This window comes from Echeneis naucrates, chromosome 22, assembly GCF_900963305.1.
Source record: "Echeneis naucrates chromosome 22, fEcheNa1.1, whole genome shotgun sequence".
In the NCBI taxonomy this organism is placed as follows: domain Eukaryota; kingdom Metazoa; phylum Chordata; class Actinopteri; order Carangiformes; family Echeneidae; genus Echeneis; species Echeneis naucrates.
The window spans coordinates 16,656,903-16,675,057 of NC_042532.1; the positions used below are offsets into that span (position 1 = coordinate 16,656,903).

General features: G+C 42.7%; 1 protein-coding gene across 1 annotated transcript; it reads right to left on the bottom strand.

Annotated features, from left to right (window-relative positions):
- Positions 1–520: 520 nt before the first annotated feature.
- On the bottom strand, positions 521–16,863 carry atr (ATR checkpoint kinase). The gene is made up of 48 exons (XM_029494050.1): positions 16,651–16,863; positions 16,456–16,547; positions 15,275–15,427; positions 14,245–15,152; positions 13,989–14,131; positions 13,633–13,809; positions 13,295–13,458; positions 12,950–13,102; positions 12,571–12,769; positions 12,227–12,483; positions 11,893–12,089; positions 11,571–11,671; positions 11,301–11,472; positions 10,921–11,076; positions 10,628–10,822; positions 10,258–10,353; positions 10,027–10,116; positions 9,832–9,927; positions 9,570–9,700; positions 9,351–9,494; positions 9,076–9,166; positions 8,856–8,981; positions 8,558–8,764; positions 8,293–8,406; positions 8,039–8,154; positions 7,736–7,856; positions 7,509–7,646; positions 7,246–7,417; positions 6,773–6,939; positions 6,526–6,690; positions 6,329–6,420; positions 6,054–6,145; positions 5,750–5,927; positions 5,474–5,659; positions 5,187–5,346; positions 4,769–4,948; positions 4,417–4,559; positions 4,210–4,307; positions 3,839–4,068; positions 3,415–3,549; positions 3,014–3,214; positions 2,676–2,819; positions 2,261–2,411; positions 2,028–2,184; positions 1,729–1,882; positions 1,464–1,615; positions 1,121–1,226; positions 521–985 (listed from the first exon to the last, which is right to left on the bottom strand). The coding sequence occupies exons 1-48, from the start codon at positions 16,701–16,703 to the stop codon at positions 812–814; spliced, it is 7,827 nt and encodes a 2,608-aa protein (XP_029349910.1). The 5' UTR covers positions 16,704–16,863; the 3' UTR covers positions 521–811.
- Between the last annotated feature and the right edge of the window lie 1,292 nt (positions 16,864–18,155).

Sequence of the window (18,155 nt, forward strand, 5' to 3'; positions counted from 1 at the left end):
ACATCGTAATACCACTACTTAAAAACAAGAAAAATGTTCTAAGATAATAAGAATCAAAACAAGAAGATCGTCAGAAAAGTAAAATTTCAATGAATGTTTGCCTGGAAAGCTCCTCTTAATCTGTAAAACAAGAGTCTGTGGCTTCTATCCAAAAGCAAGATGCAACAGCAGCCAAGCATTGATAAAAAGGAGAAAAGTCATGATGAAAAACACAGCTGCCTTTTGAGTGTCTGAATTCATGACTGAACATCTAAAACACGGCTCACTTGAAGTTCCCCTGTTTCTTATTGGTATCCTGGCCCAGTTATCTTCCGCCTCTTAAGGCTTTCTTAAGCATCCGCTTTCCTCTTAATGGTACTTGTGGTGTAAAACGGTGATCTGATTGGACCACTGGGTGTGTGCAGGAGACAAACAGAGACAGAGAAGGGATTAAAGCAATCATCTGACAGTCTGACTGCCACTGTGAAACTAAGAGGGGTTAAAAGATTAGTAGACTTCGCACCAAAACAAAACTATAAAATGAAAGTAGAAAATAAACACAGCCTTTATTACAGGTTCATTTACAGCAACAGAACTCGTATTCGGTTTCCAGAAAACAGGAAACTTAAAACAATGATGCAGATAGCAGAACAGGCCAAATGCATTATAAAGGGATTATGCTCCAATTGCAAATGTTTGTGCAGATCTTGTGCAGTTTTTCTACTTGCTGTGATCCACATAATGGCACGTTTTTAGTTTTTATCACAGGAAAACATCAAATTTTCCTCAATAGCCTTCAGAAGGCTTTCTTTTTTATGAATATAGATGTGTTTTATAGGTAAGGTCCCCACCCCAGATACATTTGACAGAGCAGTTTGTCATCTGTAGCTTCCTGTATGAGGTAGTGGACATGTCCCTCTATAGACAGGGGTAGACCCAGCACTTTATTCCTGCTTTTTATCACTCCCTGCAGACGCTGTTCAATATCACACACGTGCGTTTTAGCCTGGCAGAGAAAGAAAAGACAAAAACTTAATGCCAATACCAGAAAGGTGACATTTACAGGCTACATCAAATTTGCATGCTGTTGTAAATAAATGCAAACATTTAAATGCAGAGGGAAGTTTTCATATGCTCACACCTTTTCATTTACTATCTCTCCTGTCTCATTGGCCTGAGCCTTGGAAAGTCCTTTGCCTTGTTTGCTCCACTCCACCAGTGGGTCGTGAAGAAAGGTCTTGAGCACACTTAGGGGGGAATTTAAAAAACAAAAATATTACATTTAGAAACCTGATGTTTAGATTTGTGACAGAAGAGAGTTAAGTCTTGAACTAAAAGTTTGTTTGTTCATTGATGCTTCTTAAGAAATACATTTACGCTACTCAGTGTTTTAAGATAAAATAGTTTTTGCTTTTCCTTATGTATGTCATGTATGTAGTGAAATTATGAAAAGAGATTAACTGTGCATGTGTGTGTGTGTGTACCTCATGAGTGGCTCCCTTTGGTCTCTCATTAGTCTCAGTGTGACCTCACATGCCTGTCTGAAGAGGCCTTCAGTGCCCATGGGTCCCATAGCGTGGACCATGTTTTGGGTCAGTCGAAAGGGAACAACCTCAGGCACATCAAATGTCTCCCCCTAGAGGAGAAAAATAGAGAGGGCATGAAAGAAAAACTGAAAATGAATAGCTGAGATACTCATAGTAATTTAAAAGAAATAAGTAGTAAATATTAAGGCATTTTAAGGCAAACCTTGTTAAACAGACAGTTGAAGTCGACATGAACACATTCCCCAGTGAAAGAGTCAAAGAGAATGTTTTCTCCATGGCGATCTCCCAAACCGAGGACGTAGCCCACCATTGACATTACAGCGGTGGAACGGCAGTAGGCAGAGCGACTGCTGTACCTGTAGATGAACCACATGTGTGACAACACGTGTGATTTTTAAGTGAATAACCAAAACTAATACAAACATACACATAAAAAAAAGATACATTGTGGTTTGTAAAAGAGCAGCCCGTTTAAGTGTACTTATAGGGGCTGGGTCATACCATGATGTGGGGTCAGGGAAGGTCCTGAGAAACCACTCGTGAAATACAGGAAGGTGTCGAGCACATAGCACCTCTTTGTGGATTCGCAGCTTCTCCTCAAGGGGAGCTGTCTTTGGTAGAATAAGCTTCCTGAGCTCTTTCCCAGATAAGTAGATACCTAAAAACACAGAGTTATCTCATAAAATGTATTAACCTAGCATACTTTTATTTTGAGGCCTGTTGCGTGAGGGTACCTCTCTCCTTATAAAGTTTGGTAAGGATGTGTCGAAGTCCAGCGGTGTTGTTGACCCACTCAATGATGCCACACTCCTCATTGAGGGGAATCACAGCGTAGGTACGGATGTGTAGCTCCCTCCGCCTCGACTCAGCATCTTTACGTAGACACTACACACACACACACACACAAACAAACCATGAACACATAATTTAAATATTGCTCTTCTTGACAAGCATTGTAACACACTTAGAACAAATCCTATAGACTAAACACAGATAAGAGTTCATTGCATAATCTCTACAATCTACAATCATCCATACAGAAAAGAAAAAACATTATCATAATTAGCAGGACCTTAACACGGAAGGTAAAATCTGTAAAGACTATTTAGCCTTTTATTATTGTTAGAAAATATGATCAACAAGGTTTACCTTGTTAATAAGGCAGTTGAACTCCATGAGTCTGCAGTCCTTCCTGAGGTCATCTTTAGGTTTACACATCATAGTGTAGCTCCGCCCATCCGAGCCCTTTAGACTTATCTTCTTAGGCTTTTGTAAGGAAGCCAAGATCTCCACCTACACATATAATCCACAGACTAAGTTATGAAGCTATTTCCAGATACAGTCAATTTTTCTGATTAAAAAAAAAAAAAAAAAAAAAAAGAATTACATCTACTGAAAAATATTGGTTACTTTTGGTTTTTGAAACCCTTTTTGTCATCTGGCAAAATATTTCCTACCAAATTATTTGTCTATAATCTCTGTCTTACACTATCTTCAAAGCTATCAAGGTAGGCCCAGTGTCCGGGGAAGGCATCATGCTGTGTGTTCGCCCCGCCTGTCGAGGGCAGCGTGGGGATGAGCACCGACTGCAGGGGGATCAGAATCTGGCTGAAGGTTGGCTCCTCCACTAGACGTTTCAGCTGCTTGAAGTGAATGCTCATGCTGAGGATGGTGCTGTTACCGTCCACCTGGAGGATACAATCAGTAACATATCAGGCCACATCAGAAAGAAAACAATTGTATGAAGACAATGCTTTTATACTTTTAGAATGAATGTGCTGTGATGTATAATAACCCAAACTTTCAATTATTACGTATTTTAATTTTTACTTGATCAGACTTCGATAAGGCAGAGTTTTACAGATTTTGTGGATGTTTGTGTGCGTACCGGCTTGTTGCAGAGCTCCAACAGCTTGTCAGTCAGTCTGTTGGCATCTCCAATAAACTTCTCCAGAGATTGTTTGAGACTCATTGCCTTTTTGAGGATCTGATTACAGCGATTCATACGCATGGGGTAGGAAGACTAAAGGAAATAAACATTACAGTTTTTAGTTGTCTGAGAAATTTATACAGGCACTGAAATATGAAGCATTTCAGTAAATCCACAAAATGCAGTACAACACTTCTACTGTGAATACAATTACCTGACCTGTTAAATGACATTTAAAGTAAAGATAAGGTAAACACCACAGGCCCATTCACACAAAGGCAAGTTAATTCACAAAAGCAGAAGATGCAGAGATTTGTAATTTCAAAGATACAGAACACAAAGTGATTATTGTTATGAAGGAGGGACATTTAAACACACAGACCTTAGAGACAGCGGTCATAAGCCACATAGCCTGCTGAGGGTAGGCCAGGAAGACTTTGGCCACAATGGTCATGAGGACACCGAAGACGTCGTCACTCGAGTGACACACCCTGGAGATGAGCTGGGAGAAGGCGGTAAGGAACTGGTACGGTGCCAAGTTAGTGCAGTGCTCGCTCATGATCGTATTGATTTTACTCAGGTCCTGACGCATCTGTCTGTCTGATCGCCCAGCTGATGTGGAGGAAAACGTAGACAGAATTTCATTGTTAGCAGTCGATAAAAAGCTAAAAAGAAATTAACACAGACATTTTTGGAGCTGCTGATAAATTAGCCAAACATATTAAACTTAAACAGGTAAAACTGGCCACCCACCTTTCTCACATTCACATACTTTGGCTCCAAAATCTAACCAGAGAGAAAGCATGCGAGGCATGGCCTGGTATATGTACTGGTTTCCATACTGCAAGGCCCTTGAAAGGAAACAACCCCAGTAAAACGATGAGGTAGAATACCGTTACAACATGTTTCTGCATCTGCTGAACTTTCATCACAACAATAAATAAATCAATCTGTTCTTACTTCCCAAAGTATGTAACGATGTATCGTATGAGGGTCCCTTGTTTCTCCAGCTTGTTTTCAGTCACCATTGGCATCAACTTGTCATAGTATTTGGCCAGGTAGAAGTTTCCATCCTCCCACTCAGGCAGAAGAAGTGTCACATCCTTAATAAAAAAAAATGTAAATTAAATAAATCACTGCTCTGCAGTCTAAAGATAAATATGAGTGCCAGCCTCTAAAATTATTATATGTGCATGAAGCCACAATGTTTATGATGTGCCGTTTGATAATATGTTGGCAAGACCGACAAATTCCCTGATCGCTTTTTTATCAAAACCTTTCACTTCCTGTGTTTCATTTCTCTCGTTGTTACCTTGTATGCTTTCATGATGGCATTGGACTCGAAGTTCGCTGTCTCATCCATGAAGCGTCCCACCAGCAGCATGGCCTTGCCTTTGGTCTGCAGGCTGCGGGGGTCTGTCAGGGGCTGATCATCTGGGAAACACTGGGCCACACCCTTTTGCAGGACGATCAGGGCCTGATGTACGTCGCCCTGATGACAGCATGTCAAATTTTAAGTTGTCTTAAAAAGCAGTGACACAAAAGTTCAACGAGAGACAAAGATATATGCTAAATGGGCCAAAAGCTGTATTTTGGGAATTTACACAATCAAAATACAACAGTGTTACTATTCACAGCCAAAAGGCAAACACATATACACTATTTTATGGAGAATATCTAGTTTGTACTATTATTTAATTGAATTTATTTATACTGTTGGTTGATTATACCTTGGACCAAAGCCATTTGGCCTTCTCCGTAAGCAGCTCGGCGAGATGTGTGTTCTCTGCGTTCAGTAGAGCGTTGAAAGCCGTCTGGTGGTGTCCTGCCTTTCTTGCTACTCGGGCACTTTGTAGCCAGCACTCCCCAACAAGCTCCTGACACCCAGACCTACAGAGCAAACGGAAAGGCTGGATTTGTCAGGATGTGGCAAATAACAATGTTGAGGCTTTTGAGAGCTGGACATGCTTCAAGAGATAATGTGACCATACGATTTACAGTAAGTGCTAATGCTTACTGTGATCCCAGACTGAGCAGAGCACGACGGAGAGCCAGGATTGGCTCTTTGGCTCTGAATGAATTCTGGGTCATTTCCAGTCGATCCGACCAATGAGGTGGTAGCTGGGTGGGACTACCAGCAGAGTCTTCTGTCAGTTTCTGCAGCTCAGTGAAAGCGTGCTCCAACTCGCTTAACATGTGGAGCCTAAGCACACAGACAAAGAGTTGACAACAGAAAGACAAGTAAAATAGAGAAAATACCACCGACTACAGAAACGCAGCGCCTTTTGCAGACCTGACAATATACTCGTATCCTCGCTGGTAGGTTCCACACTCATAGCTGGCTGCTGACAGAGGGACCACCTGCTCCTTCCTCACAAGCTTCAGCTTCTCATAGAAAGTCTCAGCATTCGGCTTCTTAGCTGCCAACAACAACTGGCCAAGCCGCACACCCCAATTACTGGACTGACGATCTGGAGACACAATGGCCGTTTAATTACACGGCTGTGCTTGAGTAGATAATGTCAACAATAATAAAAAAAATGCTTATCACAACCTTAAAGCCCAAAGTGACATCTTCCAATTGCTTTTTTACTTACCTGAACTTAAATAATCTTCCAGCAGGTCCCATTTTCCAAGCTTCCAGGCTGCCTCCACTCTATAAGTGTTAAGCTCTGACTTCCACTGTTGTCTAAAGGAGTACACAACAACACAACATTCAGTGTACTTGAACGTTAGTTTAACAGCTGAGCACAATAACCGTCCAGAAATGTGTTGAACATTAAAATGAAAATTATTGCTAGTGAAGAATTTGGGCCATTATAGATATATGCTGTTGTGTGTGCATGTGTATGTGAGTGTGTGTGTCTCTCACCTGTTGGCCAATACTCCATTAACCTGAGTGATGACTGTTGACAGCTGTCCCAGCCCGAGCATAGAGGTCATGACCCCGTGATAGTGACCAATCTAAAAACAAAGGTATGATGAAAATTATCAAATAGATGAAGAAGTCAAAACCCAGCAGCTTTTTCAAGAGTGAGTGTGTGTGTATGTGTGTGTGTGTGTGTGTACCTGGTCTGACTCCAGTTGTATAGCCCTGTCGTAGCAGGCAGTGGCATCTCGAAGCAGCCCGATGCTCTCATGTTCCAGTATCTGTTCTCGTAGCGACGGCTCCTCCCTCCTCAGGGCGTTAACGCCCCTCACCCCATCGGGCTCATGCATTGCAGCGTACAGCGTCTGCAACAGCCAAGAATTAAACATATATCGTACACTTCATAATTTCCATAACATCCGCTGCATACAGTCAATTCTTACTGACCTGCAGGAAGGTGAGATGGTCCTGGATGCTCTCTTTATTTTCTAGGATGTAAGCTTCAAAATGCATGAGGGCACGCGTGTATGCTTTGGATCGTAAGGAGGCCTTGGCAAGAACATCCTGTGGGATACCCTTCAGGAAGGCCACCACACGCTGGTAATCCCCACTCTCTGCAACAACACAGTTTTCAATTCAAATGTGAGTAAATGGTGGAGTTTGGTGAGGAACAAAGAGCAATAAAATTATACAATTAATTGAACTGTATGTGATTGAAATTTACTGATTTAAAATTTTCTTGTAAATAACTGTTTTGTATTTGCATGCTGGATTTCACAGACATCTGACAGCAGATCCACAAAAAAGAAATTGGTCCACGATGTCAATAAATTTATATTACCACTGGACGACATGTTCCAATGCACCAGAGAAAATCTCTGAGTTAAGACATGATTGTTCTGAATGAACGCGTCACTTACCATTGTGTTTGGGTTTAGAGTAGAGGATGTGGCGGCTCCACTGTGTAAGGTGAGACAGCATGCTGAACACAGTCTGAATGCTGAGCTGTGACAAGCTGGACGCCGTCTCCTGCACACGTACTCCTCCTCGTCCATCACCCTCTGTCAGTACGGCCAACATCTCCTCTGTTACCTGGAAGAAGTTTTGTTGCCATGGGATCTTCTTCTTACTTTTTCCTCTCATGCATGAGTGTGTGTGTCTGAGTGTACGGACGTGTCCTCACCTCCTGCTGCTCTGCAGGTGTGCAGCCCAGCAGCATGTACAGCAGAATATGAGGTAGCAGGTAGATTGTCACCTTATAGTCGTGTTTGATGATGAAACTACAGCAGGTGAACACCCTACTGGCCAGCTCATGTCTCACCTTGAAGAAACACAAAAATAAAGAATTTCAACGACAAGTTCAAGTCACTCCAGAGAAAAAGTTCTACTTTCTGAGCGAGCTCAGCTAACCTTGCTGATGAGGTATCCGGCCCAGGTGGCAGACCAATCAGAGAATTTGCTGCCCCTGTTACTTAAGTACACTGGTTTCTTCAATTTAGACCAGTTTACCTCCTTCTGGCTGCTCTTATATCTGGAAGAAGAGTGAATAAGACAGGAAAGGGAGAAATGAATGAATTGTAAACAGAGATAAGAGAGCAAATAAAGGATGAAAGGAAAAAAAAAAAACTTTCCCTATAGAGGTTTGATCTCATGAATTATGTGAAGAGAAAGGATCAGATACTATGTTCTGTAAGTGTATGTGAACATGAATACCTGCTGTTGAGGTGAGGTTCCAGTATTTCTTGGATCTGCTCTGGGAATCTCCTCCACAGACGTCGCCCTGGAGAATCGGTCCGTCCCTCACGACACTCAAAGATGGACAACAGCTCCTTAAGTGTCCATAAAAACATCAGCATGAACGCAGATAGCCAAACAAAAGCAAAAATAATGGGATAGAAAGGCCCACACATTATTGACAGATGATGGATTCTTAAACCGGGTGTATGCACCACTGTGTCTTTGTGTACCTGAATTGCATAAGCAGCTGAGTCCTGTGCTCTCACATTATCAGCATAAGCCAAGAAAGTTCTGGTGAGTTCGCTCAGCAGGTCATGGGCAAAGTTGGGATCATCAACCCCACTCTGTAATGGGAAAAAATGAATGTGTGGTTTCACATGGACCTTTAAATACTGTGCTTGTACACTTAAGGCACTGAAGAGTTTATTGTTGCACATTTTGCTATTAGCAACACTGCTTATGCATTTTACAATGTGTTGGTCTAATTAAGCTTACCACAAATGTGTTGCGGTCACCGTGGGTGTGTGTGTGGGACAAGTCGAGTCGACCCGGATCCACGGCTCCCAGCTCTCCTAGACACTCCCCACAGAGGAGCCTGGCTTCTGGGGACGAGTCCTGGCAGCCCTTTAGCAGCACAGACACCAAGCTGGATATGACCGGCTCCACCGCCTCGCTGGCACAAACCTGTCGCAGCAGCCATTCCTGCGGTCCGCATCATGAACAAAAAGCATTAGTTAACTTCTTTAGAATGAGCCGTTATCTCATTTGATAATATATCTGTTAGGTAGTGTACCTGGTTGCTGTGCATCATATCCCTGAGGCTGGTGAGCGCATGGATCCTGACATCAACATTTTCATGTTGAACAGCTCTCATAGAGAGCTGCAGTGCTGCAGCCAGATCACTGCTGCTGGCCGTCAGCTGGAATCAGACATCATGTATCAGTATTTATAATGCATTTTCTGGATCTACCATTCATCTGCCTTTACCATAGCCATCATTCAGTTCCACTGACCTTGTAATCCTGCAGAACAGTGTGGATGTCCTTTAACTCTGGGTGAGCCGGTAGAAAGTAAATCTCATGGAGGTAGTCGTTTACCTCTTCCCTGTGATAAATTGACTACATTAAAACACATGCAGCTGGGACAAGGCGAGGCATCTTCACTAGTGTGGTGACTTTGACTAAATCCAAAAAGGGACAAACTCCCATTTTGGATTTAGTCAAAGAATTTTTAAAAACACAATATTTTCTGGAAAGTCGAAGCATATGTTTAAATTAGCCTGTGCCACCTTTTGTCCAGTATGAGGAAGCGGATAATAGCAGCAGTTTCCTTGGGCTGAAGAGGGATCAGGGGGAGGAGAGCAACAATAACATGACTGAGTAGAGGACCCAGATGTGCAGGCTCCACACTCCTCACAAAACAATCCCACGTCCTGCCCAAACAGAGAAGAGATAAAATTAGTTCCCTAGTTCTGTTCCCTGTGAACTTAGGTTGTGTGTGTACTGACTGGCAGCAGAGCAGAGGGAAGTCTTCTCTGTATCGGAGGCTGGTGCGGAGTGTCGTCATCATCTTCACTCTGACTGAGCTGATGTGTTTGGAGCCCATTAGTCGCATTAGAGCCATCACACTTGTCAAAGCCTAGGCAAAAAAGAAATGATCTTTATCTTAAGTATTCACCTCTACCAGTGCCTCATTAAACTCTCTGGCACATGCAGTACATGGATAAAAGATGCAGTTATGACTTTGCTTCTCAGTTGGGAGTCACTCACCAGCTTTTTGCGGTCCTTCTCTCCTGCACTGGAGCTGAGCAGCTGCATGTTGAAAAAGGCAAGAATTCCCAACAGCTTCGGCTGAAGGTAGTCTGCCTGCAAAGCAGTGACCACAGAGAGATGAGTGAGGAACAATACAGATACATATTTAAAAAAAGATGGCCTCATGGTACTCAAACTGTATGTGACACTTGCCATGCGTTCTGGTGTAGTGATGTCCCTGGGACCTTGGTAGGGATCATCATTGGATGCAAAAGATGCTAGGATTGCCAGACCATTGAATACCTGTGATATAAAGGGAAAACATACCTTTCAGACAAATATTTAAATAAGAGAATTACACATAGTTTTAAAACACATAAATGGGTTTGTCACTGACACGAGGCACAAGAATATACACAGGAAGTTGAGCTTGTGTGTGTGGACCTGCTGGTAGTGCTCTCCAAGGCGCAGCAGCAGCTCATTGTGGAGACCCTGGAAGTCTTGTCTTAGGAGAGAGCCCAGTTCAATATCTGTCTCACTCTGTGAGAACATAAAGAAAATAAAGATAAATCCGTTGATCAAACAACAACTACGGCACAACTGCTTTATTTATTAGCCTTGTCAAAGAAAGCCTTCAAACCTTGCTGGGACTAACACCAACGAAGTATTGCTATATTTGATTAATACTGATCATTTTGCATTGTGGTAGAGCACATTGCTTGGAGACACTCCCCATATGCTGGTGCTGTGTTAATATCAGTGACTCATTGTTCTGTTGTCTCAGATTAAAGCTAGAGAGTAAGACGATTTATACCTGTAGGTAGTGAAAAGCCCTCTCCAGCTCCTCCTTGGTGCAGGAACAGACCAGATGGCTGAAGATGTATTTGAAGTTACTGATCAAAATCTCTCTCCTGTTTGCCTTCAGCTCATTGGCCAATGTACGGATAAGGGAGGAGCCTGTAGAGCTTGCCTTTGCTGCCAGGTAGGGCAGCAGCACTTGGAGGGTCCTCTATGTATGCAAGTAAGCATAAAAAAAAAAAAAAAGAGAGATGCTGAAAACAACATCCAGAAGCTGAAGAGAATTGCTACATCCATGACAGAACATACAGTGAGGAAGCGGTGGAGGTCTGGAAAGTCAAATGCATGGGCGATTTGGGCCAGGATGTCCAGGGCCAGCTCTCTCTGATTGGCTGACTCGCTGCCCTTGTCAGGTGTGCTCCGCAGGGCTGATGCATAACGCGAATGCAGTGACTCCACCAAGAACTACAAATGGGAAAAAAAAGAAACGATTAATAGCACAATGGCTGTTACATGCATGTACAAATTTTAACTGCAACACACACACAAAAAAAAGAATAATAATAAAAAAAAAAACGACAGCTACTCCACTGCATGTCTTTATTTGTAGCTTCTATATCTGATACAAAGCAGTTTACACCAGAAAAAAAATGAACAAATTCGGCCTTGAATTGAAACAGATTTTATACCTGGCAAATAGGATTCTTGTACTGACTGAAGAGGGTTTGCAGTTTAAGGCCTTTGGCAGTGGCCAGAGCTCTGATCTGAGCGTAAGCTGCTACAGAAACAGAAGATGACTTGGACAGCAGACAGTGAAGTAGTCGTAGCAGAGAGAATGAGACCAAACTTCCCTGAGACGCCCTGACAGAAGAGGAGAGGGTTTTTGGTTAAACAAGTTTAACCAAGCTTGTAAACTTTGTAAACTTGTAAAATATTAGCTAAGGATGTATAGTCTGTACCTGCCAATCTCTCCAGTGGTCAGTATGAGAGTGTTACGTAGGTCGTCATCTCTGTTGAGTTTTGCGCTGTTGAACAAATCTTTCAGACGTGTAACCAGGAGCTGGGATGGTATGAAGAAATACACACAATTAACCTTATAGCCATTCTTAAAAAAAGCTCAGTGACAGTCAAAAATGTATAAACCCATCACAACAAAACCCTGATCCCTTTAAATAATTCTAAATTCCAGATCTGCTCAATATGTAAAGTGACTTGATGTAACGGCCTCTGGCTGTTCAAATCTGTAAAGCAAATTACTTTTGAGTCACTAAAACTACTCACATCAGTCAGAGAGCCCTGTTCTGAATTTCTGTTGGTCTCGGTTAGCAGAAAACAAACTGATTGGCTAAAATGGATTCTGACTGCTGGATCTGAATCCTCCATTAGACTGGTCAGTGCACAGAGAACTGCCCGAGAGTCGCTGTCTCCACCAGTAAGATTCACATGTTGGCAGAGGTGAGGCAGAGCTTCGAGGAAAGCTGGAACAGTAAAATACATAATTAGGATAACTGCTTCATTACCAAATCCAGTATGCATTGAAACTGTACATTTAATGCTGACGAGCCATCATATGAGCTGATTTAGGAAGAAAAGATCAACGAAAAAACAAAAACACCTCGTTTGACACTGCTTGGAGCTTGCTGTCCGAGCAGTGACAAAAAAGGCCTGACGACAGATGCCCTCAGGGCTGGAGGAGTCGTCCCAGCATGCTCTGTCGCAAGGTTGCGGCGAAGGCAGAGGATTTTGGGGAGACAGGTGGACTCTGAATGAGAGTCACTGATGATGGAGAGATGTGATTGGATACAGCTTAGCTGACCAATGGTCCTGGCAAGCTCCCTCTTCACCTGCTCTGAACTGTCCTCCATCCTGGAACTAAAGATGCCCAGTTTACACAGTGAAATGTGCTGCATTGCAAAAGACAAATGCACTAATGAAAGCAAAGTAAGGGAGTTTACGTACAGCAGGACACTGCTGATGAGGTGGTGATGTGTGTTTCCCAGTTGGTGGAGAAGAAGAGGGAAGGCTCTGACTGCTGCTGCTCTCACTGCCTCATCTGGACTCTGCAGCGCTTTGGAAAACACACATACACGCCACATCTCACACACACCACGACGAAGGAAGGCCAGCAGGGACACACAGTCCACCTGGACCTCGGGCGCTGGAAAGACAGAAAAGTTTGATGGCAAGTTTATACAAAGACATCATGACCCAATGAAATCAATTTGAGCAAAAATGATAAATGTTGACATTTTGGTTTTGCAAAAAAAAAAAAAAAAAAAAATCAATGCAAACAGCCACAGTCCTTTTACTTGGGAGTTGTGATGCTGAAGATACTCACAATAACTGAAGCTTAACCTCTGAGCCAAAACATGAAGCCAGGAGGGAAACCCCGAGCTCTTATAGGCTGAGACAGACCTGTTCTCACACACCCAAGGAAGAGATAACAGGGCACACGCACGACGCTGGAGCCCGTCCTCACTCTGGCTGCTCACTATATTCACACATATGCAGCGGATAGAAAAAAAAATGACTTGTCATTAGTATACTTTTGCCTAAAGGATGTGCCTTAGGGCTGATTTGGAAACAAGTGTATACGGTTATTTATTGTGACATAAAAAAAAAAAAAATACACATCACCAGTGTTGCATTTAAATGCCTGACCTTCTTGCATGCCTATACTTACTTGTCAGGTACAAGATAGAGTCAAGGACCCCGACAGTCGCCTGGACAGCAGACTGAAAGTACTTCTGGTTTGAGACAGGCTGAGAGCCTCCCTCTAACACTGACTGACAACTCTTCATAGTCCTGCCCAGAGTCTCAGGTGGCACCCAGAGGAGAGGGGAAACACTGTTAACAAAGAAAGAGTGACGGAATATGAATATGTGACAAATATATGTGAAATGCCACCAACCTGCAGCATGTCATGGGTGATTGATAAAATTGGAAGGTGGCATTTCTGTCTGTGAAAGCAAAACAAAGATAAAGTGATAGCCTGTGTAGAGATTATTGTAGAGTTATTACGTGGTGGGATAAGAGCAGAGAGCTGCTAAGTGCAGTATCAGTGCAAGGCCTTCCAGAGCAGAGAGAGTCTGTGTGGTTCCAGGCTCAGCGGAGTCTGAGTTCAACAGCGTGAGCAGCTCCTCCAGCCGACAGTTCACCACAGCCCACACTTGGCTACGAGCACGCATGTCCAGTTCACTTAGGACACAGACACATCATTGTTTAAATTAAAATCATTTAGACGTATCTTAAAATACTGTGGGCAACAAACAAAAATGGCCCAATGATATGTTACAATAAACAACAGTGTCTTTTGCAACAAATAGTCTGAATAATGGACTATTTATATTAGATTTTGTGCTGGTTTGTGAACTCACACTGATGGTGTTTTGGCTGTTTTGTTGACAGAACTGGAGGAAGATTTGCAGGTTTTCTTGGCAGCAATCTGTCCATCTCCTGCTTCCTGCAAAACCATGGCAGTCTCTGCCTTCAGTGCGGCTTTAAGAAACCCCTCAGCACACTGCGAAACAAAAACAATACCTCATACTTTACAAAGACGGCAAGTGTAAATGTGTGAATCATAATGGAAGAGCAAGAGAGAGATTTTAAAAGACAAAGAAAAAAAGATCATACTTCTGATTGATTTTCTGTTCCAACTGTGCGTGCCAGTGTTCTGCAGACCTCCGTGACTCGCTGTCTCCGTAACGATGCAGCTGTCTCATAAACTGGTGCAACTGATAGTAAGGAGCTGAACAGCAAGCAGAGTGATTCAGTGACTTCTGTCCCCAACTTGACACTTGCTCCCCCGAGAGTACAAACACACTCAAACATCTGCGAGAGATAGATGGGCTCAAAGCGTGTGTGACAAGCACCAGATGACTGAAACACACAGCGAGTCAGTTGTAGCAGCTCCCCTTCATATGGCTGAGTCTCATCTAAGCATGTGCTCCTTGTGCATATATAGTAATGTGTTTCCAGCAGCTGAAGGTAGGCTGTGAAGAAAACATGGCCTTGCGTTTGAGGAAATCCTCCCAACTCCACAAGTCTCCTTAACATCACCATGGCAATCTTTCTCAATCTTGTGTTGCCGTTTGCAAGGATGGCGCAAGCTGTCTCCCAGGCCACACTAAGGTCACGGTGGGATAGTACTCCCCTCAGAGCGTTGGTTATGACACCAATGGTCACATCAATAAGTGACTCCAGTGCAGCTGGAGAGGAGAGTAGAAGGGGAGAAGGAGTGAGGTAGGAGGAGGCACAGCCAGGGGACATACTGAAGCACTCGAGTGTTACAGGCCATCGGTTCTGTGAGTCCAAAGCATGGCCTTGTCCTGCGAGTGTGGTAACATGGGTGTACAAGATGTTGCTGAGGTCCTGGGCCAGAGATATGAGCTCCTGAGTGAGGTGGCAGAAGATGCATGGCGCCCTGACCCTCAGAGTGTGAAGTAAAGAGCACAACACAGCGGCGACCCGTCCGTGAATGACGTCACAGTCTGGAGCGGCTGCCACACGAAGCAAACGCACTGTGACCCACTTACTGAAGTCTGAATCAAAGGAGGGACAAGGAGGCATTGGAGGGAAAGGAAAGACAGTCACAATTAATCACTATATTTTTCTTATACTTAGCATGTTTTCTATCTCAAAAAATTTTATCAGCACATCCTACCAGTGCAACTCTTCGTGGTATCTGGATACTCGGCAGGTTGACATGCAGGATTGGCGAACATCAGAGACGAAGACTTTACTATATGCTGCACAAAGTCCAGCAGCATCACACAGGCTGGTTCTGAACTGGACTTCTTACTCAGTCCCAGAGCAACTGGAAGAACAGACAAGAGATCAGAAACCTCCCAGGATGCTTGGCAAGATAAATCTGGAGAGCTGCGGGTTGATTGTGAGGTTAGAATATAAACATATTTCTAGCACATATACCAAATTGTGGAAAATAAGATTGCTTAAATTGTCCATTAACCTGTAAGGTCACTCCATTTAGACTTCAGACTTTACTCTCCCCGAGAGGAAATTCTTGTTCCCAGATATGTACATGGGGACTCCACATAACAGACAGCCACACTTAAACAACAGTATACAAAGCAGAAAAAAACGACACAAGATGACACACTCAGCAGGGCCTGTAATTTAGGGTAGCTATGGCTGCGGGGTCAGGTTTTTCCAAAAGCCAGGCCTTGTACACCTTAATGTTTGGTTCCTGTATCCTGAGGACAGCAGTATGAGATATTCATGTTGAAGGTGTGTAGAGGCCTGTTCTGTTCAGTTTGCAATGCATGTGGTGGCCTTGTTCTTGAGCTCAGTGAGGTTGGGTGTGGGCAGAGCAACGATTTCTTTTTATGCATGCAAGTTTTATCTTGTCTTTAACAAAGACAAACTAATTTTACTCAAATATATGTGAGGGGAATTGTCGCCATTGCATGAAGAAGCACGAGTCATAACATAACTTGAGTTTCTTCACGGTTGTCGCAAAGTGTAAGAGGGAGAGAGCAGGCCGATCAAGCAGCAAACCAAAACAGCCCTGGCAGGTGGGTGATAGTTTGTAATAATAAAAAATGTATAATTGATGAAATAATAAAAAAAAAAAAACTATTAAATGAATGAGGCAGTAGTTAGCTGCCAGTTTTAGTGTCAAAAAACATAAATCTTAACCAACTTCTACCAACACAAATATAAAATGAACTCAGTACAAGAGGACAAACCACTAAAGATCCATGAACACAATAATAATAACAACAATAATGAAATATAGGAAACTGACTGACTGAAACTGAAAATGACTTGAACAGGACAAAGATGAGGTGGAAAAGGTGAAAAACAGAAAAGTTTCTGTCTTACCGACGTCCACATCCGTCAGGATCCTGTCGATGAACTGACACAGGATCTGTCGAGGTTTCTGCGCCGCCTGCTCGTACTCGGCGGCGCCGGCGCTGAAAAACACACACTTGTATTGTTTTAATCCACACACGTGTCGTGACAAACATGACAACCAGCTCTGCTCAGCCCAAAGCTCAGAGCCAAAGCTGAGCTCACCTCGCCAGCTCCTGAAGAGCCGGTATCATGGCGGACATCTCCAGTCCCTCCATTTCTACGGAAGCCCGGTTATTCTGTTATTTTAACACCTTCCTCCGGGACTTAAACGAAGAACCGGTCGGGTGTTCGTGTCCAGCACGCTGTTGCACGGCTAACCATAACCCATCACGCCGAGCCTTCCGAAAAGTTTTCGCTCCAAAAGTGACGTTTGTGTTTTGGTACGGCAACCAGCGAGGGTCATTTCCCAACGTCCGCCTTCACAACGCACACTGCGCGCGCCCCCCCCCCCGTTGAATTATGGGTAATAATATCCCACAACCATTGCAAACCCCACCGTTCATTTTCTTAACTTTTGCAATGTTTTAATAATTAATTAAAATTGTTTAAAAACAAAAAATATACTGCAACTGAAGTGAAACACCAAAGAGAAGAAAGCCCTAAAAGGTAAATAATAAATAAATGAAGGGTGTTTTTTGATCCTATGGCCTAAAATAACAGTGAAGGTTTTGTGTGAGGAGTGTATTATAATGCTTTCTGCTGATTTGTGTAGAAAGCTTCAAAGTATAGGATAAAGGTAAAATTGATTAAGTTTATTTTTTTTATCATGGTGTTAGGGTTAGGGTTAGTTCCCTGAATGTTTATTTTCCAGCTGTCTAATTTCACCCCTTCCCTCCCGCAGCCTGCCATTGGTGCCCTTGTTTAAGACTGTGCTGAAACTGATAAAATGGGACCATTTTGGGACCAATGCCACTGTACTTTCCACAAACCTTTCTGAGCAGCTGTGAGAGATATCAAAGCAGGTTTCTATGGCTGAGCCCAGTGCTAATAGAGGACAGTGCAAGATGTAACATTGAAATATTTCAATATATTTAAGCAAACACAAATATAAAATGATCAACACAATACATGGCCATAATATATTCCATTTCATAAAAAATTAGTGCTCCCCAAATGGGTAATTTTATACAAATAAGCCCTTAGACCCAACTTGAATGACCAGCAGTGTGTTACAGTGACCCCCCCAAAAAAAGATTCATGAACCATCATAATTAATCTGCATCAATGGTGTAAAAAGATTTTTTGTTATATATTCATGGAGAAACAAATATTTTAATTTATGAATAAGCTGGCACACATACAAGGTTATTTAATACATTTAATAGATTGTTTTTAATTATTAAATAGCAATATTCAAGGCAAAACATTTACAGACTCAACGTATTGCTGAAAGAAGAGGTGTGTGGATGATTCTACATTTCCATCTGTTGTATCACACGTAATGTCATTTCACACAGGAAGAGGAGGAGCTTTTTTTAATGACCAGAACATAAATCGCTCTGTTGGGTGATACTCAGCAAAGCCTAAATAAGGAATCACAATGATGAGGAAAAGGAGGAAATAAAGGTAAAGCAATAGTAAATGGGAACTAAAATGTTGCAGTGCACTTGTTGGTTTGTGTATGTCTGGGTTTGTTTTTGTTTAGGTTTGTTTGTTTGTTTTTTTTT

Excerpts from the sequence above, each read along its gene's own strand:
- atr (XM_029494050.1), bottom strand. The coding sequence starts at position 16,703 with ATGGAGGGACTGGAGATGTCCGCCATGATACCGGCTCTTCAGGAGCTG. Across the intron at positions 12,484-12,570 it reads CTCATCAGCAGTGTCCTGCT|TTCCAGGATGGAGGACAGTT; the intron begins GTACGTAAACTC and ends GGGCATCTTTAG. Across the intron at positions 9,495-9,569 it reads TTCCCTCTGCTCTGCTGCCA|GACGTGGGATTGTTTTGTGA; the intron begins GTCAGTACACAC and ends CTGTTTGGGCAG.